Source organism: Danio rerio, chromosome 22 (assembly GCF_049306965.1).
Source record: "Danio rerio strain Tuebingen ecotype United States chromosome 22, GRCz12tu, whole genome shotgun sequence".
Taxonomy (NCBI): Eukaryota; Metazoa; Chordata; class Actinopteri; order Cypriniformes; family Danionidae; genus Danio; species Danio rerio.
Window position 1 is genome coordinate 21216626 of NC_133197.1, and position 25875 is coordinate 21242500.

Sequence of the window (25875 nt, forward strand, 5' to 3'; positions counted from 1 at the left end):
TTCGTTTTCGACCGCGTTTTCGGATCCCGCCACGTTCTCGCCCTTATTTTTCGGATTCTGTTTTTCGTCTTACCTTATTTCCGGAACCTGCTGTTCCCCGGACTCGATCCCGGTCGTCGTCCCCGCGGCCGGCTCCGGCTCCTCCTCCGGAGCGTCCGCTCCGCCGACGCAACGCTGTGAGCTAAGCGGACAAACTGGTTGCATCGGGAAAGCCCTCCACTCGGAGGCGAGCCGTCGGCCGGCGAGCGCAAAGAAGAGGGGCGGAGCGGCGCCACACCGCCCCGCAGCGTTCGCTCGAAAAAAACTAAACGCGGCCTTACATACCTCCGGCCACGTAAATCGCGGTCTCCAGAAACGTCCGCGGGGCTACGTTTCCAGAATGAGCTTGGGTTGATTAAATACAAAGACGAAAGCAAAGGACGTTTTTGCTATAATCTTGGTTAGTTTCAGTTAGCTTTGTATGTACACAATACAGTTTCAGTTACAGTAGTTCTAGTATTAAAAAAAAAAAACTCGTTTTTATTTTTATTTCAGTTAACAAAAATTTTTTTGAAATCTAGTTTTCATTTTTCGTTCGATTTCATTACTAAAATAACCTTGGAAGACAGGTAAAAAAACAATGCTTTATGATATTCTGGGGAGTCTATTATTCAGGTACAGAAACTCAATTATCAAATGCAAATTTACACTTTAGTCCTACAGTTTAATGATTCAAAAATTATAATTTCTTGTGCCTGAATGCTTTTAAGCCCACTAGAATTGCTCATTCTCAAACCTTTAAAACACAGAAAATATAATATTTTTTTTATTTTTACCACTGAAAACAAATACAAAACTAATTATATTTCAAATTAGAAAAAAAGTAAAACGGCCAGAAATATGACTATTTTAAGCAGCTCAACATAATATATGCTGGTGCAAAGTGAAACCGATGCTGTATATATGTTGAGTGTTAATGCCTCTGAATCTCTAAAGCAGCTGCAGATCTTTAAGAAGCAGGTCAGGTGCAGTATGCGGTTAGTATATATTTATCTTGTCCATCTGAATAACCTTTAAAACACTGCTGATAACACGTCTAAACACAGACAATGAGGTCAGCGTTCTGTATGTGTGCGGAGGCAGTCCTGTGATTTAGTGCTTTGTTGGCATTCTTCATGTTTGTGTATAAAGTAAAGAAACCATACCTGCACTTTGAGAACCAGGTCAGCGTTTTGGGAGGTCAGTTCCTCCACTTTTCTGCGAAGCTGCTCGACCATGGCAGGATTCTCCTGAGAGATGCCCTCACCCTGCTCAGCTGGCAAATTGGCATCTAGACCACGTGATTGCCTAGACAGCAACTTCTCTGCTCCTAATATTGAAAACATATAAAAATGTCAATATATGTTCACTTAATATGACCCAAAAACTGTTTATCCCACCACAATTTCATTGATTCTGATTTAGAAAATAGAGCTGCAGGATTCTGAGAACAGCAATATGTGTTCTCACGATTCTCATTAAAGTCTTAATAGACAACTAGACAAACTAACATGTGACGAACACCATCTAGAAGAATTGATGCACTAGCATTTTTGTTAGCATGTTGCTTGCTATGTGATGTTTTCAGAGGCTCTATGAGGCACACCAGCAATTAAAATTAGAAGTTGTGATCTTTAACATCCCTTTTAAAAGGGCTACATTCCAGAAACTTCCGTTTGATACCTGCTAAGAACAAGTTAAGTAGAAATGGTAGAATTGAATTGGTGCCGTGACCCGGATGATAAGTGAGGTATAGAAGCATTGAGAGGCACATTAGCGACTGACATCAAATCTTGTCCTCCTATTAGTCATCCTTGTTAGGAACCATTCATCCCATGCTAGAAGCTCCAGTTTAATTCTATCTCAGACCAGGGCTAGTAGAACTGGTGGGATTACATTGGTGCCGTGACCCGGATAATAGTGAGGTATAGATGCATTAAGAGGCACATCAGTGACTGACATTAGATATTGTGTTCTAATAGCCATCTTTGTTCGTAATCATTCATCCCATGCTAGAAGCTCCAGTTTAATTCTAGCTCAGACCAGGGTGGGAAGAACTGGTGGGATTAAACTGGTGCTGTGACACGAATGATAGTGAGTTATAGAGGCATTATAATGCAAATTAACAACTAATATTAGAGACTAAGGTTCTTTTTAGCATTCTTGTAAGGCAACCTTCCTCCCATGCTCCTAACTCCTATGTAATTCCCACTCAGAGCAGGACAAATAAAATTAGAGGGGTAAAATGGTGCTATGGCCCAGATGATAGTGAGGTTAGAAGTGTTAGGAGGTGCACTGACATAAAAGGTTATGACCTTTAACATCAATGTTAATGCACCCACCTTCCATCCCTGAAACTCCAGTTCAATTTCCACTCAGAGCACAGGAAGCCTTAAATGGTGCAGTGACCCAGATGGAATTGAGGTTTACGGAACTTAAGAGGTCCACTAGCATGTATAAAAGCTTAACTTATATGATTACTGAAAGAATGAGCATTGATTTAAGTTTTGTAACGTACATTTAGTAATATATTTGTCATTTGTACCAATAATTGAGTTTTAAATATTAATTTACTCTAATTTGATTATTGTTTATTTCCAAAGTATAATCATTTACACTAGTGATTTTATGATAGCCTGAGTTTGGTTAACACAGAAATAACGATACAGAATGTATAAATATACTACAGCTGTTTAATAACATTATATGATAACTACTTGATTAAAAATATTTAATCCCGCAGCTCTAACAGGAAGCATTCTTGACTCACCCGGGAAATCCAGCATGTCATCTGAGTCCTCTGCGTCTTCTGAGTCACAGGTCACACCACTCACCTGAGCAGCTCTCAACTCCTCCAGCTCAACCAGCAGGCGATCACGCTCTGCCTCAGCCTCACTCAGACGCTCTTTTAGAGAGCTTAGCTACAGAACATTCATTTTAACTGCATTAAAGTGACAAAATATATAAATATATATTTTAAAAAAAAAAAAAAAAATATATATATATATATATATATATATATATATATATATATATATATATATATATATATATATATACAGTATATATAGAGTATATATATATATATATATATATATATATATATATATATATATATATATATATATATATATATATATATATATATATATATATATATATATATATATATGTATACCCGGATAATAGTATAATTGAAGTCAGGATTATTAGCCCTTCTTTAAATTTTTTCTTTTTTAAATATTTCCCAAATGATGTTTAACAGAGCAAGGAGATTATTACAGTATGTCTGATAATATTTTTTTCTTCTGGGGAAAGTCTTATTTGTTTTATTTCGGCTAGAATAAAAGCAGTTCTGACATTTTTAAACACCATTTTAAGGACAAAATTTTTAGCCCCTTTTTTCGATAGTCTACAGAACAAACCATAGTTATACAATAATTTGCCTAATTACCCTAACTTGCCTAATTAACCCAGTTAAGCCTTTAAATGTCACTTTAAGCTGTATAGAAGTGTCTTGAAAAATCTCTAGTCAAATATTATTTACTGTCTTCATGGTAAAGTTAAAATAAATCAGTTAAATAAGAGTATACATATATATATATATATATATATATATATATATATATATATATATATATATATATATATATATATATATATATATATATATATATATATATATATATATATATATATATATATAAAATGAAGTACAGTGCAGTACCTCCTCTAGGGCAGTGGTGGCACTGCTCTGTTGCTGCTCCAGAACCTTGATTTTCTGCAGCAGACGACCTCTTTCCAGCCTGAGCTTACGGATCTCTTCAAAGACCTCCTCATCTTCTGTCTGGCACATAAACATACATTCCCATGAAAGACTGATAATTCCAGATAACTTAATGTGTACATGATTATAACTGTAACAGCAAATTACACAATGGGTTATGTCTGGCCAATTAAGATTACATTTTGTTAAGTCGGCTGTCACTCACAAGGTTCTCAGATGGGGGATGTTGGGTCCTGGGGGCAGGAGAAGGCGGGGCAGGGCTCTGGGATTCAGGTGATTGGGTGAAGACAGGAGAAGGGGGTGTGTTTGAGGCTTCTGAGGAAGGAGGCAGGCCCTGCAGAATGTTTAAGCATAAGCCATGCATGTTAAGAAAATGTGCCCCATTCAATGGCCATGCATGTGATACTGAAGAAAAGTCCATAGTAGGAAAAACAAATACTGTTGAAATCAATGGTTACAGGTTTCCATCATTTTACAAAATATTTTCTTTTGTGTTCGACAAAAGAAAGAAACTCATAAAATTCTGAAACCCCTTGAAGATGAGTAAATAGGGTATATGCCGAGCTAGTGCTGTTCCCATGCTGATACACTTCCGGTGACCTGTTATTGTGAACTTTTTTCCATTTTATACGGTCCCTCATACAGCATCGATGTTGTAATGTCAATAAAATACATTCAGTTAAATAAACTTTAGCATTTATTTAGTAGCTCAAGCATAAAACGAGACAAAAAGCTGTTTACTCACATGTGCCCGTCAGAATCTGCAGGCTAACACAGAAGCTCCATTGAATATACTGGGGTAAAATAAATGCTCATATTATAAAGATATGGCAGGGGAAATGTAATTTAATGCAGAGCTTCTTATACAATCTGAGACCCACTTTAAATCGGATATCACTCAGCTAGTTGAGATCGCTGATTTTTAAAGAAAACAGACCTTAAACGCACCGGATTTTGCATTGGCATTCAATTCGCCGGAAGCGCTTAACCCAGGTTACTGGCAAATTAAAAGTCCTATTAGCATGCTTCGGCATACACCCCATTGTAAGTACATTTTTTTATTTAAGACAATTAAAAAAATTTAAATGGATAAATACAAAAGTAAGTTAAAAACAAAACTCATTTAAATGGGCCTTAAATTTGCACAAATGCGTGAAATCTTAGGGAATATTTCAAGAAATAATTTTTCAAGAAAGAAAGGTGAGATTTGGAAATTCAGTTCATGTAAATGACTGGCATCAGGCATGTGTTCATTTAGAATATTCCAAATTGAATTCACAAATGCTTCTGTTTTAAGTTCGACAGCTCCTTTAAGGCAGGGGTTCTTAACCTTTTTCACTTAGAAATGTTTTGAAGGCCCATGTCTGACATTTTTTCTTAAACTGATCGTCTTGAGAAAAAGCTTATTTTAAACCTTTATTTATAAGCAAAACATTTCTTTTGCTTTCACTATTGTTACAAAAAAATAACATAGTTTTAATACATTTTTTAATTAAAACACACAGATTTAAAACTCCGGAAATCTTCAGGTACTGTATGTTTTTACAACTACAGAGTTTTTGGGCCTTTTCTTTAATAAATGAACCTGACAGGACAACAGGAGATGACAAAAAAAGCTGCTGCTTTGAATTGGACTGACTATTGTTCATCTATTGATCATATCCTTTAAAAATAAACAGCAAAAACACTCTAAGTCTGTTTTAAGGGTATTATTGGAGTTCGCTGACAGTAGTGAACAGCTGTTTACTAACACACCACAGAGTCTTGCTAGATCCTCATCTATGGGTGCTCACCTGTTATAAAAAAACACTCGCACTCACGTAATAAAACACTAAATTGGACGACTATGCTGATATTTTAAAGAGCGCATACTTTGCAAATCAATGGAGACATGAGGCATGTGCGAACTGGTTATAACTCTAGTCATCGTTACCTTTAAATTTGCCTGATGGTTTGCTTTATACAGTTAAGCATGTAGTCCTAGTTGAGGTGCAGCGGTTGGAAGTGCAGCCACAGTTATGTCTGTATTTTACAATGAGGCTCTTTTTGCACCGAAGTAATCAATAACAGAAAATGGGAAATGCCATTACACCAATCATTTTTATATAAAACATATTTAATGAAATCAAATAATCATAGTACAATAATTAAGTTAATTTTAAGCTATTTTTAAGCTGCGTGATTGCTGAGGCCCACCGGTTGAGAATCCCTGCTTTAAGGGTAAGTGAAGGATCACAGAGTTTTCATTTCTGGTGAACAAAAACAACTGATTTCATTGCAGTTTCATAGAATTCATGAACCCCATGTTGTACCTGAGCAGGAGATTTAGGAGGAGGAGGGGCTTTCCTCTTGCGGGGCGTGGTTCCACTAGACGGGGGATTAGGAGGAGGAGCCTGCTGATATGGGTGAGTTTTCAAGATGTACAGGTTAGAAAACAAAGCAAGCAGCAGCAGCCATGTTAGTCACATTTGCAACATACACTTCGGTCTCAAGATGTTAATCCTCACTCCTTAAATGTGAAGTGTGTACTTTTGTGATGCTTAATCAAACTTTTTAATATTTTTCATAAAGCAGTGCTTTTGGTCACTCTTTGAGCTCTATTTTAATGATCAAAGCACATGATCTAAATCGCATGGCACAGGTTATTTCAGAATGTGTCTGAATCCACTTTTGCAATTTTAAAGATGGGAAAAACAGTCTGCCTACTCTGCGCATAGTCTAAAAGGGTTGTCCTTATTCACTTATTGTGTTATGCGTGTGTTTTAGGCATAACTTTTATTAAACCAATCAGAATCTCATCTCAGCCAAGCACGTTCACTATTTACATGGAAGATTTTCAAGTGGAAAAACTGAACACTTATGGAGCCAGAGCAGTCTCCAAAATAATACATTTACAAAATAACCCTTAAACAAGCACAGCACAATTCACATGTACAAAATCCAATTAGTAAATTGAAAACACAATTCAGAAAAACAAAACACAATTTAAAAATATCAAATCGAAAATATTTTTTCCAAATAAATTGGATATATGTTATGAATTGTGTTTTGAATTACGAATTGGATTTGTGTATTTACGAATCGTATTTTAAGTTTGCGAATTGAATTTGTGTATTTACAAATCGTGTTTTGAATTACGGGTTGGATTTCTGTATTTACGAATCGTGTTTTGAAATTATGAATTGGATTTGTGTATTTTGAATCTTGTTTTGAATTTGTGAATTGAATTTGTGTTTACGAATCATGTTTTGAAATTGCAAATTGAATTTGTGTATTTTTCAATCCTTTGTTGAACTTACAAGCTGGATTTGTTTATTTCTGAATTGTGTTTTAAATTTACGACTTTGATTTGTGTATTTATGAATCATGTTTTGAACTTATGAACTGGATTTGTGTATTTATAATTTCGTGTTTTGAATTTATGAATTGGATTTGTGTATTTACGAATCGTGTTTTGAAATTATGAATTGGATTTGTGTATTTTGAATCTTGTTTTGAATTTGCGAATTGAATTTGTGTTATGAATCATGTTTTGAATTTGCAAATTGAATTTGTGTATTTACAAATCGTGTTTTGAATTTGCGAATTGAATTTGTGTATTTTTTAATCCTTTCTTGAACTTACGAACTGGATTTGTTTATTTATGAATTGTGTTTTGAATATACGACTTTGATTTGTGTATTTATGAATCATGTTTTGAACTTATGAACTGGATTTGTGTATTTATGAATCGTGTTTTGAATTTATGAATTGGATTTGTGTATTTACAAATCGTGTTATGAACTTACAAACTCGATTTTGTAAATTTCACTCGTGCTGTGGATGTATGAATTATATTTTGTAAATGTATCATTTTTGAGACTGATCTGGCTCCATAAACACTTCCCTAGTGAGGAAATGGATCTGCTTGTGTGTAAGGGTTAAAACGAGCAGACCATCCACATAACAAGCCAAATTCCATCAAAGAGGTGAAGAAGGTGTGGAAAGAGATAGCGGTTTTATATTTATGTAGAAATAATCATCTTTTACATTTTAATCCTTTAATATATTTATTATTTAAAATCTTTATGTGCTTCCGCCCATCCCTGTTTGTGTAATAAGCAATGTGTAAGCAGGTTGCAGATCTGCTTATTGGCACGTATTACTGATATGCTTTTTCATTAACAAATTTCAAAAAAATTGCACCATTTACTTTAGACCAGCTTTTAGTTGGTTAATGGCACGGTCAATTTTAGTTGTCTCAAAATAGCAATGGGCCAACAATGCGCTTTAAAACACTAACACGCCCATGGGCACACAAATGGATGCAAATGCATTTGCTATTTAAACAACATGCCACAGCACGTGAAAATGATATCTACGGCAGGCTGATACTAGAAGAAAAAAAAAAGTGTCACTTCACTTGGATTGCTTCTGCTTGTTTCCAATGCATTTTAAATGTACTTAACATTTCATGTTTATAAATGCAAATATTTAATGAATTTAAGGAGCAGATACATGTGTTAGTCTACCGTATCATTTGCTGTTTAATGATACGGTCATAGCTATGTTAGTATAAACCCTGATACTATTTAATTTAAAATAAAAATCACAAACATTGCATAGATATTAAAATAAAATGAATCAAAGGGTACTAATATATGATATATGTGATATATGACCTTGAAACAACTTGTTTTTTATTCTTTGGGACATATTTGAAACCAGAACAAGAAGAGAAGACTAGAGATTTTGTCCAAATATAATAGATACTATAGATAAAATACAATGAGCTGCAAGTCAATAACGCAATACAATTCACCAATTATAGACTCTACCTTGATATTGATCAGATGTTATTCATATAATGCTAAATGCATGTGTCTGACCATGTGTAGTCACACTAACAACATAGAAAACACAGTGTTCAATAAAAATAAATGGATTTTTCTGATTTAGTTGGCAAAAAAGTGTAAATAACCCAAGTAGAAATGTATGAAGTTTATACACTCACTGGCCACTTTATTAGAAACACCTGTCCAACTGCTCGTTAACGCAAATTTCTAATCAGTCAATCACATGGCGGCAACTCAATGCATTTAGGCATGTAGACATGGTCAAGACGATCTGCTGCAGTTCAAACCGAGCATCAGAATGTGAAAGAAAGGTAATTTAAGTGACTTTGAACGTGGCACAGTTGTTAATGCCAGACGGACTGGTCTGAGTATTTCAGAAACTGATGATTTACTGGGATTTTCACGCACAAACATATCTAGGGCTTATAGCGAATGGTCCGAAAAAGAGAAATCATCCAGTGAGCGGCAGTTCGGTGGGCGCAAATGCCTTGTTGATTCCAGAGGTCAATGGCCAGACTGGTTTGAGCTGATAGAAATTCAATAGTAATTTAAATAAACACTCGTTACAACCAAGGTATGCAGAAGAGCATCTCTGAATGCACAACACATCCAACCTTAGCAATAGAAGACCACACCGGGTGTCACTCCTCTCAGCTAAGAACAGGAACCTGAGGCTACAATTCACACAGGCTCACCAAATCTGGACAATAGAAGATTGGAAAAACATTGCGGAATCATCTCAGACTGGTTTCTTGAACATAGAAATGAGTTCACTGTACTCAAATGGCCTCCACAGTCACCAGAACTCAATCCAATAGAGCACCTTAGGGATGTCCTCAAATTTGCAGCATCTGCGTGATGCTATCATGTCAATTTGGACCAAAATATCTGAGGAATATTTCCAGTACCTTGTTGAATCTATGCCTTGAAGGATTTAGGCAGCTCTGAAAAGGAGGTCCAACCCAATACTAGTAAGGTGTACCTAATAAAGTGGCCGGTGAGTGTTTTCTATCACAATCACCCCCTTTCAAACAAAAATGTCAGGAACAATGATAAATGTGACCAATCCTTGATTCAGAAGTGTGGTGGCTTAAATATTGATTTGCAATTTGACCTAACCCCACTAGAGGCGCAAAAATCACACACTTCACCTTGAAATGAAGTTGTCTGGATACCGCAGTCAATTAGATGAGACCCAGAATTGACTGGATTTGTATTTAAGAGCAACACAACATGTCCCGGAGCATCCTTGAAGAGTTTGTGTGGTTTACTTGTATGTCTGCATGTCATAAAGTTTTGGGAGAGGCTGTTTCTTTTGAAATGCCATTAGTAACAATTACCTCCTCACTCGAACCCTCAGCAGCTGGGAATGCATGGGACAGAAATAAGAAACAGACACCATCACTCCAAAGAAACACTCTGATCAAGCACATGACTATATATAATCTTGCCGTTGCAGCACACGCTCGCAGTTGCAGTAAAATAAGAGGCAACATGAAAGGCTGCACATTTATCACTCTGTCAGGTGGCGCGACCACAGGGGCCCTTTATTAACACTGGGATCCATTTCCAGCTCAGCCCCACATATGTTTGCAATTGTAACTCGAGTTTGCAAACCTTCCAGTGTTTTCATCCGTTGACCCAGCTTAACATCTGCTTTTTAGTCCGTCCTCTCGGATTACGGGCATATCCAAATGGAGATCAGAGATGCTTGAAAGACCCACCACCAAACTCCAGATGGTGGAGGAATTAAAGGTGAGGGTTTGATGTGTATGTGTGCGTGTGGCTTACCTGTGGTTACCCCTAGGTTCTGCAGGAGCTGGGTTATACTGTGGTTGCCGGCGGTGATGCTGTAGTGGGTGGAGTTATGGCCGAGGGCATCGGTTAGGTGTGGGTTTGTTCCACCCTTTAGTAACATCTCGACCGTCTCCATGCTGTCACTCTCACAGGAAAACATCAACGCTGATCTGCCTCCAAACATAATAATGACAGCTCTTATGAGTTCAAGTTTTATCTAATATGTACACTCACTGGCCACTTTATTAGGTACACCTGTCCAACAGTTCATTGAGGCAAATTTCTTATCAGCCAATCACATGGCAGCAACTCAATGCATTTAGGCACGTAGACATGGTCAAGATGATCTGCTGCAGTTCAAACTGAGCATCAGAATGGGAAAGAAAGCTGATTTAAGTGACTTTGAATGTGGCATTGTTGTTGGTGCCAGACAGGCTGGTCTGAGTATATCAGAATCTGCTAATCTACTGGGATCTACGGAGGATAGACGAGAGCTGACAAATCTGCAGCAACTGCATGATGCTATCATGTCGATGTGGATCAAAATCTCTGAGGAATATTTCCAGTTCCATGTTGAATCTATGCCATTAAGGATTTAGGCAGTTCTGAAGGCAAAAGGGGTTCCAACACTGTACTAGTAAACTGTACCTAATAAAATGGCCGTTTATATTTTAGTTAAAATTTACAATGGACACACTGAAATAAACCAAGTAGAATTCAGCAGTTAGTTACATACAGACATAAATGAACAAATAGATAAAATTTGAACTTAAATTTTTAGTTTGACAGTTTCTAAGTTACCTTGTTTCCATTGAGCAGTACAGTTCAGTACGGAACAGAACAGTATGATTCGGTACGGGTCACCCTAACCAGGCTTATGTTTCCACTGCCAATAACACTTTTGCCTGGTGTATGTCAGAAAATTGCAAGGACTAACTCTCCAAATGCAGAACCAAATGATCAAACTTTGATCGAAAAATTAGCAAAACAAACTTCTTTGCATGGTGTATGTCAGAAGTTATGGACGCTATTTAGGAACAGTCATAAGGGTTGTTCATATAGCACTTGTTTTGCACACTGAAGGTATTACGGTGTTGTGTTTCAGCTGTCTCTAAAAATGGCACTTTCTATATAGTCATTCCCTTGTCTTATTGCAATAAAAAAAGTGACGATTCCAGGCTCATTCTCAAAACATACCGCTATGTAAATTTCTGGAGAGTGTCAAAAATGTCCGAGGAGGTACGTTTTTTTGCTTTTTTTTTTTTTTTTGCTAATCCACCAGTGGCCACTGTGTGTGCTATTTGAGATCCTAAATTTTTCTCGTGAGTGCAATTCGTGCCTGCTGTTCTCACATAATCCACCAGAGGCTGCTGTTGATTGACTTACAGACTGACTGACCGATCGACTGACACACCTTCCTCGATCCCTAAACCCAACCAATAGTGTTTTCAAAAGCACAGATTGACCCACCATCCCAACCACTTCCCTAACCCCAACCAACAGTTTTAAAAAACTATCCAGAAAAAGAATAGCCCTCGCCTGAGTTTTACTACGTTTTCAGGTTTTACCACATTCTCACCCTGTTATTTACTTGTTTATTATATTTTATGGGTTCTGTTTTTGTCTTACTGGAACCGATCTTTACCAAACTCAAACCCCGTTGTCATGGTTAACTCCTCTCTGCATTTCAAGTCCGCCAACGTACATGGCGAAAGCTACAAACTGGGAACAGTCGTCCATATGAAGTTAAGCGGTTAGCTGGTGAGCGCAAAAAGGGAACGGCATCATACCGCCCTGTGAGATTCATTATAAAGACAAAATTCAGCCATACATACTTCAGGCTACATAATTCACGGTCTCTAGAAATGTATATGGGGCTACGTTTTCAGAATGAGCCCATGTTGAATGATTCTCTTTAAACCAGTCAGCATTCAGCACCCTGTTGTGCTAGATATATGAAAGAGTGCCAAAAAATACTATTTTGGTACCTTTCACACTAAAAACAGAAATAAAGGCATACCCTATTGTACTTTACTAAGCCCTTCTGCTCAGTGGAAACAAGCCATAAGTGTATAACCAACCTGCCCTGGTTGTCCTGTAAATTAGGATTGGCTCCTCGTTCCAAAAGAAAGGCACAAAGCTCGATTCTGCTCATCTGGGCTGCCAGGATCAATGGAGTTGAACCATCCTAATAAAAATAATCACATAAAACATTTAGAACCCCAAATAGTCCAGCATATTTATTACAGCCCTGGGGTGTATAATGAGAAATATATATCTTGAATGTTGCTAAATTCTTTTGCCAAATGCACAAATATATAAATATAAAGTCGGCGTTAACCGGAAGTTTCAGAGATTTTTATTGCGGTATGTTCATGTACTTCCAACTTAAACAGAGTACTGAGTAGGGGCAGAGCTTTCTTTTTGCGCATTATTCCCTCATAGCAAACTAATGATAAGAGGGTATGGTTAAAAATATTATAGTTAAACTGATGTCAACAGGAAGGCCTGACACTAGATACAGAAGCAAAGAGTCAGACTCAATTTCTGGAGGGCCGCAGCTCTGCACAGTTTAGCTCAAACCACCTCCACCTCACACCTGCTTAGTAGTCTCTATAGTCTTGATTAGCTGTGTTTGAGTTGGAGCAAAACTGTGCAGAGCTGCGGCCCTCCAGGAATCGAGTTTGAGACTTATGACCTAAAGTATAACAATGTGTGCTAGCAAAATAAACTTGGTTAATTTTGATTTCACAATCAAATTTAAAGTGTGTTTTAAACTTACTCCATCTTGAGCATCAAGGTTGGCTTTAAAGTCCCAGAGAATCTCCGTACAGGACAAGCAACCACTTACAGCTGCATAAAAACACATACAGCACAAAATGAATACCAAAATAACTTTAATATAATAATGTTCATTGGTTTAAACTTTAGATCTGTATCAGTATTGCTACCAGCATGATGTAACGAAGTCCTCCCAAAACTGTCTGTGGAGTCAACAGGCATCCTTTCCTGTAGGATAAATGTTACATCCATACTTTACCACTTAAAACTTAAAGCAAACACTGGCTTTCTAGGACTATGAGACTGTGGTTGAAATTTCCTACCTGAAGAAGTCTCTTCAGACAATCTGGCTGTCCATTCTTAGCAGCAAGATGGAGAGCGTTAAACCCTAAAAAAAAAATTGAATAGATTGTATTGAAACTAAGCAAACTGTATGACAGAATCAAATTTTCTTGTTGCGATAATTACTGAAGTTTTTGGGCCCTGTCATACACCCGGACATGTATGGCGCAATTTGTTGCTATTTTTAAAACAGCAGCTGTAATTTTTATGTTTTGTTCCATGTTAAAGATAGCAAATCCATTTGTGCTACTTTGTAGACTCATGGGTGTGCTGGTCTGAAAGGCGCATTGTTGGTACGTTGCTATTTTGAGAAACTGCGCAGACTGTATTTTTCCATCCCTTAAATAGCAAAAGTGGACATGCTCTTTGGTATCTATTTTAACGATCTAGGTGCAAAGTCTAAAGCACATGGCGCAAAAGCATAAAGGACGTTTTCGAATCCACTGTTGCTTTTATTTTAAGGACGGAAAAATACAGGCCCTATCATGCACCCGGTGAAATAAGCCGCAAGATGTGTTTGCCGCGACGTGTTGCTGTTTTCAGACCAGTGCAACCAGTCTTCAGTGGAGTGCGTACAACACCATTTCCTCATCTATGAAAGAGAGTAAGAGAAAGAGAATGTAAAGAGGCCGAATGGAGGAGGCTTATTCTTTATTCTCGTGCTGCAGATGCTCTGTTTAACTGTTTTCTCGCTAGTGAAGCGTTCAGTTTTTCCAATTACAAAGTCCACCATGTAAATAGCAAATGCGCCATGGCGTGACTCAACTGACTCTTAAATGGAATGGGAGATGAGACTCTGATTGGTTTATTCTCAAAAAAAAACCCTTTACTCATTGAGAGAATAAGCACAACACTGTTAGACCATATGTCGGGGACTTTAGACTTTGCGCCTAGATCGTTAAAAAAGAGCCCACGGTTTGCACCACGGTGCAAGGTTTAACAGGGTCTTACAAGTTGTTTTCACTTGTTAGCATAGTTTCATTAACTATCGTTAATAAAAGGAGCCTTATTGCAAACTGTTAACAAGAAAGGCCTATAAAGAATCAGAACATTTATATTGATTTATATTGACTATTCTGTAGGTCAGATTAACAAGTGAAAATGTTTATGTTAGAAAATAAATACTCTGGGGCGTCACGACGGCGCAGTGGGTAGCATTTTCGTCTCACAGCCACAGCTGGGTTACTGAAACTAATTCAAAGAGTTATAAAACATATTATTTGTGCAGTATTTTGAGCTGAAATTTCACATACACACTATAGGGACATCAGAGACTTATTTTACATCTTGTATAAAGGGGCATAATAGGACCACTTTATTCAATACTTAAATTAATTGACTAAATGTTACCTGTTCCATCTGTTACACCGATGTCCACCCCATGAGAGAGGATGACCTCTAAACAGTCCAATCGACCTCGAGACGCACACAGATGAAACCTGCGAATGGAGCCTTGTCTTTCATTGTTCACTGTCCAAGGTATTTTAAATATATATTTTAATATTTGACAAGGCTGTGTTTTATAATGCCAAATGTCCACTCACGCTGATTTTCCCTCCGCGTCCAATTTGGATGGACAGAGGCCTTTCTTCACCAAGAGTGTGGCTACTTTTTCTGGATCATTCTGTTCCACGGCCTGCAATAATCTGTCATCTGTCTTACTCCAGTCCTGACTCTGAAACACAGAGAAGCAGACTCAGACTGTAACACATATATTATTACACAATAGCTTATAAACTCTAATTACCGCCTTAAAAAGTTTACAACATCACCAAACACATTCAGGTGAACTAAGGAAAGGCTTAGAGGCTTTGACCAAAAATCTACTCTAACTTTGATCACAATAAATTGTAGTTTTTGTAATTTATTACAGATGACATCACCATTTTTACAAACTAAAGCTTTTGTAGTTGGTTGAAAACGACATCACCATTTTTACAGAATCACATTTCTGTAGTTAAAACTGCCATTTAAAAAAAGTTTTTTGTAGTTTTTTGTGCACGACATAATTGTTTTTGTAGTCTATTGTGCACAATATCACTGTTTTTGTAGTTTATTCTGCATTATGTCACCTTTTTCTCAAAATCATGATTTTGTCTTAAAGGGGTGGTCCACTACGATATCATATTTTCAACTTTAGATGATGTGTAATGTAGCTGTGTGAACATAAACAACATCTCTTTTGGGGACTACAAAAAATACATCTGGGCTAGTAGGATCACAAACATTTCAGGTTATGTCCATTCACCATGCGCATACACCCTTAGCACAAAGGGGCATGGCCAGAGGAACTTTAATGCTGTAATGTAGCAGAGAAAGCTAAAATGCAGTCCAAACGCTGCTATTTTTAAGTATGTTCCAGATAATTATAACATATATATATATAGCTAACATTTGATTAAAGGGGTGGTCCAGAATTTAATTTTAAGGCTTGGTTGTGTTTATAAGATGCAAAGCAATGTGTGCTCATGTTTCACTTGAAAGAAATCACGTTATTTTTCATAAATCTCACTTTGATTATATACAGCTACTCAGCTGTCATATTTCCTAGTTCCTCTGAAAGGCCTGCCTTCAAGTGACTCTGATTGGTCATCTGTCATAATGTGCTGTGATTCGCGGATCGGCTCAGTCAATGTCATGCCCGATCTCTAAAATAAAATCAGACAAGTGTCTGTAACGAGTAAAAATGGGTTGCGGCTCCTTTAAGAGAGATCGCCATTGTGTGTGTGTGTGTGTGTGTGAGTGTGTGTGTGTGTGTGTGAACTGTCTGTAGACGCGTGTAACATGAGAAGCGCATGTGCGCGGGACCGATGTTTATTTTTCTTTTTGTCTGATGCTCGGATTAGGTTATTTTCTGTAATTTACAGTGACACTGACAGAAGAATAAAGCACAAGATGTGGGATGCGACCTGTGTGAGCCTTGATTTATTTTTTCTGCTGCAACATGAGTTAGGGGAGCTCTCCTGTATTTTTTAACTCAACGCGTTACACGACGTCTTTCACATATATTCAGAATATGCATGTGTAAGTAATATGAATCGTTCACATATCTTTTGCGAGTTCATTATCTGAGATGTAGAACGCACAGAAAAGCTGCCTATAGAGAGACACGCACACGCTAGTGAAGTGTGTGTGTTTGTGTGTGTGTGTGTGTGTGTGTTTACAGCGGTTTGACTGATAAATATGAATTTGTTGCTAAATCGTTAGAGTTGCCAAACAGCATTTCCCGTTGTTTACATCTTTGCTACAACGTACCGTTAAGGCTAGACACTGTACATGTCATAATCAGTTTTAACAAATAAAAACTCACAGGCAACAGCTTCTGCTTATTGGAGCTGCTCCTTCATTGAGGAAATTTTAACTGAATCCAGCACTGAACTGGGAGAGATTCTGGAAGCTTCGTTTTGTCAAATCATGTTTAGTATGTGTTTCATAATTCTCTGGAACATAATTAATATTGAACTTTGAGCACTTCTGTCATTGTGTCATGTCCTTTGGAAGCCCAAATACAGAAACAGAAGAAGCTCTGTAGAAACAGCAGCGTTTGGATGGCATTTTAGCTCCCTCTGCTGTAACATTACAGCGCCCCTTAGCTGCGCAGTGTGTGTGCCCGGTAAAAGTACTTTTGTGATCTCACAAGGGACGGAAGTATTTTTTTGTAGTCCCCAAAATTCGTTCATTGTAGGCTTTGCTAAGCTAACTCTGTAAAAAACAAGGTCTCCCTTTGCATTGAACTTTGAGCGTATTACATTCAAAGATGCTGTTTATGTTCACAAAGCTGCACTACACATTTAAATTTAAATTATGATATCGTAGTGGACCACCCCTTTAAGGACAGCTTCCAGAATCTCTCCCTGTTCAGTGCTGGATTCGGTTTAAAACTCTTCCTACCACAATAGAAGATGCTGTGGACTGTGAGCCACAACCTGTAAGTGTTGTTACAGTTAAGTTATTTGTTAAACTTAATCTATTACATCCATAGTGTCTAGCTTTAATGTTATGTTGTATCAAGGACGTAAACAATGATGTAAACAAATAGAAATGTTTTTTGGTACCGCTAACAATTTAGCTACAAATTCATATTTATCCCTCAAACTGCTGTAAAAAGCCACAATCTTCAGCAGCGCTGCATTGTCTATCTATGCGGCCACTTTCCCTGCGTTCTACATCTCAAATAACAAATTCGCAAAAGATATGTGAACATTTCATATTACTTATACATGCTTATTCATAACATATATGTAAAAGACACTTGTTAGATGGTATTTTAGAGAGCAGGCATGAGGTTCAGCTGTGTCCTCTTTATTTTCTGTCTGATTAAGACTCAAACTGATATGTTTAACAGCTATTATCGACTGACGGTATTTACACAGTGCAAAAGCATGTGCTTGCAGGGGCATGGCACTTTTCCTGATGATGTGGAGCCAATTCGCCAATCACAGCACATTATGTTAGCTGACCAATCAGAGCCTCTTTTCAGAGGCAGGCTTTTTAGAGGAACTAGGAAATATGACAGTCATTTTCATGATAGGTGAGTAGCTGGATATAGTCAAAGATATATTAAAAAGTAACAAGATTTTCTACAATATTGCTGATATTTTTTTGTAAGTTTAGTGTGTATGACATCACCGTTTTTACAAAATCACATTTTTAAAGTTCAAGCCTGTAGCCTGTTATTTTTTTAACTTTTACTTTGTAACCCAAAGTTTCAACTTCCAAAATTTTGATAGCAGAATCAATATATTACTACAGTTTTAATAATATATAATTTAATACTATATTGCACTCTTCTATTTCCTTCTGCATAACCTCTCGAGGAGAGGCTGTACTTACCGTAATCACGCCGTAACACATGCAGAAGTGTTTCATTGGGTTAAAGACGACATGAGGATCCATAGAGCTCAGAGGACGAACAAAACCTCTGCTTCTGTCCACGCAACCAGGACACAAAATACTTCCGCAAAACAAGTTCTCATTCCACTCCTCATTCTACCAAAGCTGTCATAACAGAACCACGGTTATCAGTCTGCAACACTAAGGCCAAAACGATTACGACTCGGAAAACTCTGATGCTAAAATCTGTCCCTCAAATGCAACTGTGCTATGCCCTCCTGTTCTGGCATCTGCAGAGAGATATACGACTCACACTGCAGTCACTCTTGGCACACACACACACCTCCCTGTCCCGGTGTCCTTCTTTCTTTACTCTTCATCCCAATCGTGTCTGACTTCTCTCCAAATATCATTTATATTAGACTCGGCACTGCTGTGCTGCCTACGTTTCAGGCTAATCACTCTCTTGTCCCAAAGCTACGGTATTAGCATCAGGGGGTGAGAACTCAGCAAACACAACAGGGAAGCACGCAGTCAGCAATCAGAATAAATGGAGGTATAAAAATAAACAGTTTGGGTTCAGCAACCCCTCCCAGACAGCGTCTATTGCACACTCGTGTATCACTTTCATGTTAACGCAGGGTGATTCTAATCACTTCCCGTGATGCTAAGGAATATTAATTTTGTGTTTTCAGGCTTTTTCTGTTTGGTTGAAGGTCATTTATATGCTAATGCACTTTTAAAGTTGGTAAAAGTAGCTTCAGCAAAAACAGGCATCTTTCTTTTTATGAATATTGATGAATTGCCTAAACGTGCACTAAAGTGATGTCAACTTTTCTCTGAGTTTCCTTTAAGAGAAGCCATTTTTGCAATGACTTTTAAGTTTTCAGCTGGATTGTTGGTTAAAAGTCTCCAGTACCACCTACTTTTCACTAAAGGCTGACTGAAATGGTTGCTGCTCTTAAGCTTGAAAGAATCTGGGGCCTCTTCCTTGCTTATCTTTTTAAGAGGTGAAAGCAGTGCACTTTTTATTCATGGAAAATTTTACTCCTATTTTTTCACTCCATTTTCAACATTTGTATTTGACCAAGTAAACCTTGATGGTGCATATTATTTATTTTATATGGCCATGTTTGAATGTACTGGTGTTTTTTTTTTTATTATTATTATTACTATCATATTATTTTTAGTTATTAAAATTAGCAGTAGTAGTATTTTACTCCTTCATTCATTTTCTTTTTGGCTTAGTCTCTTTTTTAATCTGGGGTCGCCACGGCAGGATGAACTGCCAACTTATCCAGACTTTGTTTTACGCAGCAGATGCTCTTCCAGCTGCAACCCATCTCTGGGAAACATTCATACACTCTCATTCACACTCATACACTACGGACAATTTAGCCTACCCAATTCACCTGTACCACATGTCTTTGGACTGTGGGGGAAACTGGAGCACCCGGAGGAAACCCACACAAACGCAGGGAGAACATGCAAACTCCACACAGAACGCCAACTGACCCAGTCGGGGCTCGAACCAGTGATCTTGCAGTGAGGTGAATGTGCTACCCACTGCGACACCATGCTGCCCTCTCATCTATAATGTGACATGCTTTATTTTAGAGTAAAACATGACTCTGAATTCAACTGGACTGAGCTTTACTATGTACATTTTTCAATTATGTGTTGTTTTTGTCATGCAAAAACGTATTACTTAGTGTTGCTATTGTACACTGTAATTATTACAATAATTTTTTGTTAATTAAAATAACTATAATTAACAATAAATTACAAACTATTAAACTAAGAAGTAATAAATAGATAAATTAAATACATATTTATTAAACTAAAACTATTTATTTTAAAGCATAAAAAAGAATAAAAATTAGAAAAACGCTAAACAATAGCTATGGTGACACGGTGGTGCAGTAGGTAGTGCTATCGCCTCACAGCAAGAAAGTCGGTGGTTCAAGCCTTGGCTAGGTCAGTTGGCATTTCTGTGTGGAGTTTGCATGTTCTCCTCGTGTTTGTGTGAGTTTTCTCCGGATGCTCCGGTTTCCCCTACAGTCCAAAGACATGCGGTATAGGTGAATTGGGTAAACAAAAAATAGCCGTAGTGTATGTGGCTGAATGAGAGTGTGTATGGGTGTTTCCCAGTGATGGGTTGCAGCTGTAGAGGCATCCGCTGCGTAGAACATATGCTGGATTTAACGGTTCATTCCGCTGTGGTGACCCTAGATTAATAAAGGGATTAATCTGAAAAGAAAATGAATAAAAGAATACATATAGCTACATATTTTACTAAAACAAAACTGAGAACTGAATGACATATTATTACAAATATTACTAAAATTACCAAAACAACAAATTCTATTTTGTTCAGAAATTTGTTCTTTTTTCTTTGTTATTTGTACATTATTTTTACATTTTTGTGTTTATTTTTACATATCTGTATTATATAGATAACATATTTGTTTAATTTATGGGCACTTATTTAAAAAAATATTTTGCTAAAATAAATATAACTTTAGCTACAAAATAAACTAAAATAATATTAAGATGATGAAGCATGAACAATGGGTTCAAGTATTAAAGTTACTAAAAGAAAACTTTAAAAACTGTATTTTACAAAAACTAGTATAAAATCACAAAAACACATAATACAAAAACATTAAAACTAAAATTTTAACTTTATTTAAAAATTAAAACTAAAACAAAACAATGCAATTACAAAAATATTGTACGTTGTACAGTTAAAATGTATAAATAATACTAAAATTACACTTATCTATAATGTAAAAAAACAATGATGTTTTCTTTATATTTGTTATTTGTATAATATTTTAATATAACTATGTTTAAGCATCCATTGCTCCCCGTGATCACGTGGGTTTCCTCTGGATGCTCTGGTTTCCCCCAAAGTCCAAAAGGTGAATTGGGTAAGCTAAATGGTCTATAGGCGATGTGTGTGAATGAGTGTGTATGGATGTTTTCCAGTGATGGATTGCAGCTTGAAGGGCATCTACTGCATAAACCATATGCTGGATAAGTTGGCGATTCATTCCGCTGTGGTGACCCCAGAATAATAAAGGTACTAAGTAGAAAAGAAAATGAATGAATGAATAAGCATCTATTGATTGCTTTTAGTACCATCATGTAGTAATAAATGGTACTTTGGTAATATGTTTAATTTTACCCATTGGAATATACTTTAACTTTAAGAACCCAACAGTTTTATTTTATTTTTGAGCCAAAGATTTATAAAATCCACACATTATTAGAAATGAAACATTTCTATCTCTGTTGGATCCATCACTGACTTTTGAACCCCACCAGTAGTAGCGACAGTATCATTTCAGACATCTGACCCAGACATGAGGCTTGAATGAAAGATATGAGAAAACAAGCATCTCACTTTCTCTCCCCTATAGTGTCTCATCTATCCGTTCACCCCAACACAACCTCAAATCTACAACACATACACACTCTTTTCTAACAACATCATGATGGGGCATTTCATCTTCACCCAGTGGGATTCGACCCCATAACCTACTGCTTCATTAATATTAGAGAAGATGGAGGACTATAAATGATTCTAATACCACACAAACCCTCTACAAACAATGATGACCACAGTATACATCATATACAGAGTCTGTGAGTGTGAGTGAATGAATGTGTTTCAATAATTGAACACTATTGAGGTCTCTTGTTACAGGTGCCGTCTACAGGCTGGCAGGCTACTGCTAAAACACATTTACAGACATAAAGCAACAAGTAGAGAAAGAAAACTAAAAAAGAGGTTGTACAACAATATTTGGCAAACATTTTGCTTAAATATAGATCCAAACATACTTAAGTACGACTTGCACAGTTAAATAACACGTTTAGTACTTAGCATGTGACGGTTTCTTACCTCAGACTTCTTGAACTTTGCCTTTAATGTTTTCATCTTCTTCTAAAGTATATTCATGAGCTGTAAGGTATAAAACAACATATTGTTTTTCATTTTAAAATTAAATATATACTATTTTATATATAGGCATCCCTTTTAAGACACTAATATGTCAGATAAAATGTGTATAAAAACAATAAAATGTTATTGTTGTGTTTACGACGCCTCACATTAAATCAACAGCAACTTTGAGTCGTAGTTTATTTATTTTGAATAATCATCCTTCCTCTAACCACGTGTTTGAAGACGACGTCATTTAAAAAATGTATATAAAGAAAAAAATGTTTAGTCGTGAGTAAATAAATGAATATAAATGACTAAAATGACTTACATTCAGTGTTTTGCTGTAATTCTTGAGCTCTGCTGTGTGAGATGTGCTGTGCTGGGATGCCGTGACGTCATGTGCAGAATACACGCCTGTTGGATTTGGCTGACTGGGCACGAAATTTGGCCAATCAGCGGCAAGAGGCGGGCGGTAGAGGCTTGATTGACAGCTCAGCGAACCTCATGTTTCAAACTTCAGGTGTCATGTGCGCTTCACGTGTCTTTTTCTGATACAAATCAGTTTGATTATAATATAGGCGCTCACTTTATTAAAAAATATAATTGAAAATAATTAAAAGGTAAGCTTAAGGTAAGTTTACCCCTAGGTATTTGTAGGTTTCCCAAATGTTGTGTTACATTTAGAGGAAATATTCATTTAGGGGTTGTTAGTACTGTAAGAGATAACTATACAAAATATGACAAATCTTCAAATGTTTGAGAATATGTGGGCACGTGGACACCAGACACTTGTGACATATGGGGTTATTCAGGTGAAGCGATACATATGAATGACCACGTGGGGGCGATAAATACCAAGCTCTTTATATTTTCCAACTCAAAACGTGTTGTAATGAAATGAGAACGAATGAATGAATGAATTTTTAGTCTATGGTATAAATAGCCAGCCAGCCAGAAAGATAGACAGACAAACAGACAGATGATTGATAGATAGATAGACAGATATAGATAGATAGATAGATAGATAGATAGATAGATAGATAGATAGATAGATAGATAGATAGATAGATAGATAGATAGATAGATAGATAGATAGATAGATAGATAGATAGATAGATAGATAGATAGATAGATAGATAGATAGACAGATATAGATAGATAGATAGATAGATAGATAGATAGATAGATAGATAGATAGATAGATAGATAGATAGATAGATAGATAGATAGATAGATTATTTATAGATTATTACAATATTATTCATATTATGTAATACATATATGTTATCTATCTATCTATCTTTCTATCTGTCTGTCTGTCTGTCTGTTTTTTTTTCTCAGTTGCTTTGGTGCATTTCTCACAACACTTTACATTTCGTCACCTTAGAATTATAAGGATCCACCTGAATTTTTTTGTCAAAATTGAGTTATTGACATATTTTTTATTTATATTTTTAAATGACAACTTATTTACATTATGGGATGCTTTTTATAAGTTGTTTACATTTTAAGACTTTTGATTTTAAAAATAATGTTACACACATACTGTTTGCAATATGGAATGCAAAAACTTTGAAGCTCAATATCTCAGAATCATTCAGAACGCAGATAGAACCTTATAATTCCAAGGTGACGATTTGCACAACAGCATTTCTAAAAACAATTACAGTTTTTCTCAGTGGCTTTGGTGCATTTCTCACAACACTATTTACATTTGCACAACAGTTAATGCATTTCTCAAAACAATTAGTCATTTGTGCACATCATAGTAGCAGTTTCTCATTCTCTCCAACAAATTGCAAATGCTTTTAGACATCCATCAATCGCTTTCATACAACTCTCTGCTGTTTTATTATCATTTGCTTATGTCATGTCAGTCAAAATTAACTCAACTGAATGCTGAATAGTCAAGCCATATAAAACTAATAGTCCTTATTTCTTTACTTCAGTCATTACATACAAAAATGTTGAACTAGATGTCAAAATCTGTCAAGCTAATTTTATAACATTTTTTCCCCCTGAAAATGTCTTCTAAATTGAATAACTTCATGAATGATTTACATACCTGTGTATGTTGTAGGTTCAGTTCCAATATGTACTATAATATTGTTTACAGTTGTGCACAGCTCTACCCAAAGGAAGTTTACATTTGTTGTAAATAAGGGTGTATTTATTCTTTTGCACAATGCTGTGAATAAATAAAAATTGCAAAGAGCAAATGCAGCAAAAATGTGAAACATACATATTCAGTGTCTTGTACTCAGATACCTCACTAAACACAGTGATGTTTAACTTTACTGTAGTTTTCAAATGGCTGTGCAAATAGTATATAGTGCTGTGTTGAGCATTTCCGGACGTGTCACCAAAATCTGACTTTTTTGCATTAGATTAAACGTACAGAGTAAACTGTCATAATAAAACAGGACAAAGCCATTTGACTATCTTGTTCATAAACAACGGTGTCAGGACTTTTCATCTTGATGACACTGACACTTTCATTGACATCAATATTTGCCTTTGAGGAATAAGCTATCCATTTTGTTATCAACTAGGTTTTGCAGTTTGTGCTAATTGTTTTGAGAAATGCATTAACTGCTGTGCAAATGTAAATAGTGTTGTGAAAAATGCACCAATGCACCTGGGAAAAACTGTAGTACAAAAACCTATTAGATGAACTGCAAAAGCGTGTCATCTGCTCAAAATGAACAGCTCGTTCCTTAAAAAACAAATATTGATGTCAATGAAAGTGATAGTTGTACATTTTTTCCAATGCAAAAAAGTCAGATTTTGGTGACACGTCCTGAAAATGCTCAAGACAGCACTATACTATATTATTAGCACAGCCATTGGAAAACTACAGTAAAGTTAGACATCACTGCATTTAGTGAGCTATCGGAGTACAAGACACTCTATCTGTGTGCAGGGTTCAACGCTAAGGATTTTTTCTACTGGTCCAATTGGGCAAGTGGTTCAGATTTTTACTTGCCCTGCCAAAATTTTTACTGGCCCCACCAAAAAAAAAAGGGAAGTTAATAGCTATGTTTTAGCCGCATATTTTAAATAATGTGTCTAAAATAAAGTCTGTGAATCTACAATTTCAATACTTAAAAATTGTTAATTAAAGTTTTATGCAAACAAAAAGAGCAGTATAGAAAATGTGAAGGTATTTTATTGCGGTTTAAAATTATTAAACAAAATGTGGATGACTTGTCAAACTGATGGCAAACTTTGCAAAACATCACTTAATTTTTTTTTGTTGCGATGTTCACACGTAAATGTCTGCTTCCAAGAAGTTAGAAACAGACATTTTCTTTTAGCCTTATAATTTGATGTTGCTGCCATGTTGCCGTTTCTTCGCTGTACTGGTTGTTACCAGGTTACTGAAAAAAAATAGCATGCTCAAAACATCAAATCAGAGAAGAGGAACCAGAAAGCAATATGGTGTTTACGACATCACAGTGAAGGTAGTGTTTAAAGACTTAAAGGCACAAACTTAAAATGCACGCAATTGAAAAATAGTCGAAGACAAA

General features: G+C 36.4%; 1 protein-coding gene across 15 annotated transcripts in view; it reads right to left on the reverse strand.

Moving 5' to 3' along the window:
- The window catches only part of ankrd24 (ankyrin repeat domain 24), a 35050-nt gene extending 12302 nt beyond the window's left edge, over positions 1-22748 (reverse strand). For 2 of the 15 annotated variants that reach the window (XR_012398171.1, XM_073937802.1), the window contains exons 1-15: positions 22674-22748; positions 22304-22363; positions 15105-15235; positions 14911-14999; positions 13542-13606; positions 13389-13446; positions 13220-13290; positions 12519-12625; positions 10432-10607; positions 9981-10003; positions 6118-6198; positions 4011-4139; positions 3746-3865; positions 2789-2939; positions 1185-1348 (exon numbers count right to left, since the gene is read on the reverse strand). Coding sequence is in view for 11 of the 15 variants with exons in the window: in XM_073937802.1 (XP_073793903.1) it covers positions 1185-1348; positions 2789-2939; positions 3746-3865; positions 4011-4139; positions 6118-6198; positions 9981-10003; positions 10432-10607; positions 12519-12625; positions 13220-13290; positions 13389-13446; positions 13542-13606; positions 14911-14999; positions 15105-15235; positions 22304-22339 (1401 nt within the window). In the remaining 4 variants the exon portion in view is untranslated. Of the gene's footprint in view, positions 1-1184; positions 1349-2788; positions 2940-3745; positions 3866-4010; positions 4140-6117; positions 6202-9980; positions 10004-10431; positions 10608-12518; positions 12626-13219; positions 13291-13388; positions 13447-13541; positions 13607-14910; positions 15000-15104; positions 15236-18393; positions 19066-22303; positions 22364-22673 lie in introns of those variants that run through there. The other 13 variants (XR_012398170.1, XM_021469593.3, XR_012398168.1 and 10 more) reach the window with 12 other exon arrangements.
- Between the last annotated feature and the right edge of the window lie 3127 nt (positions 22749-25875).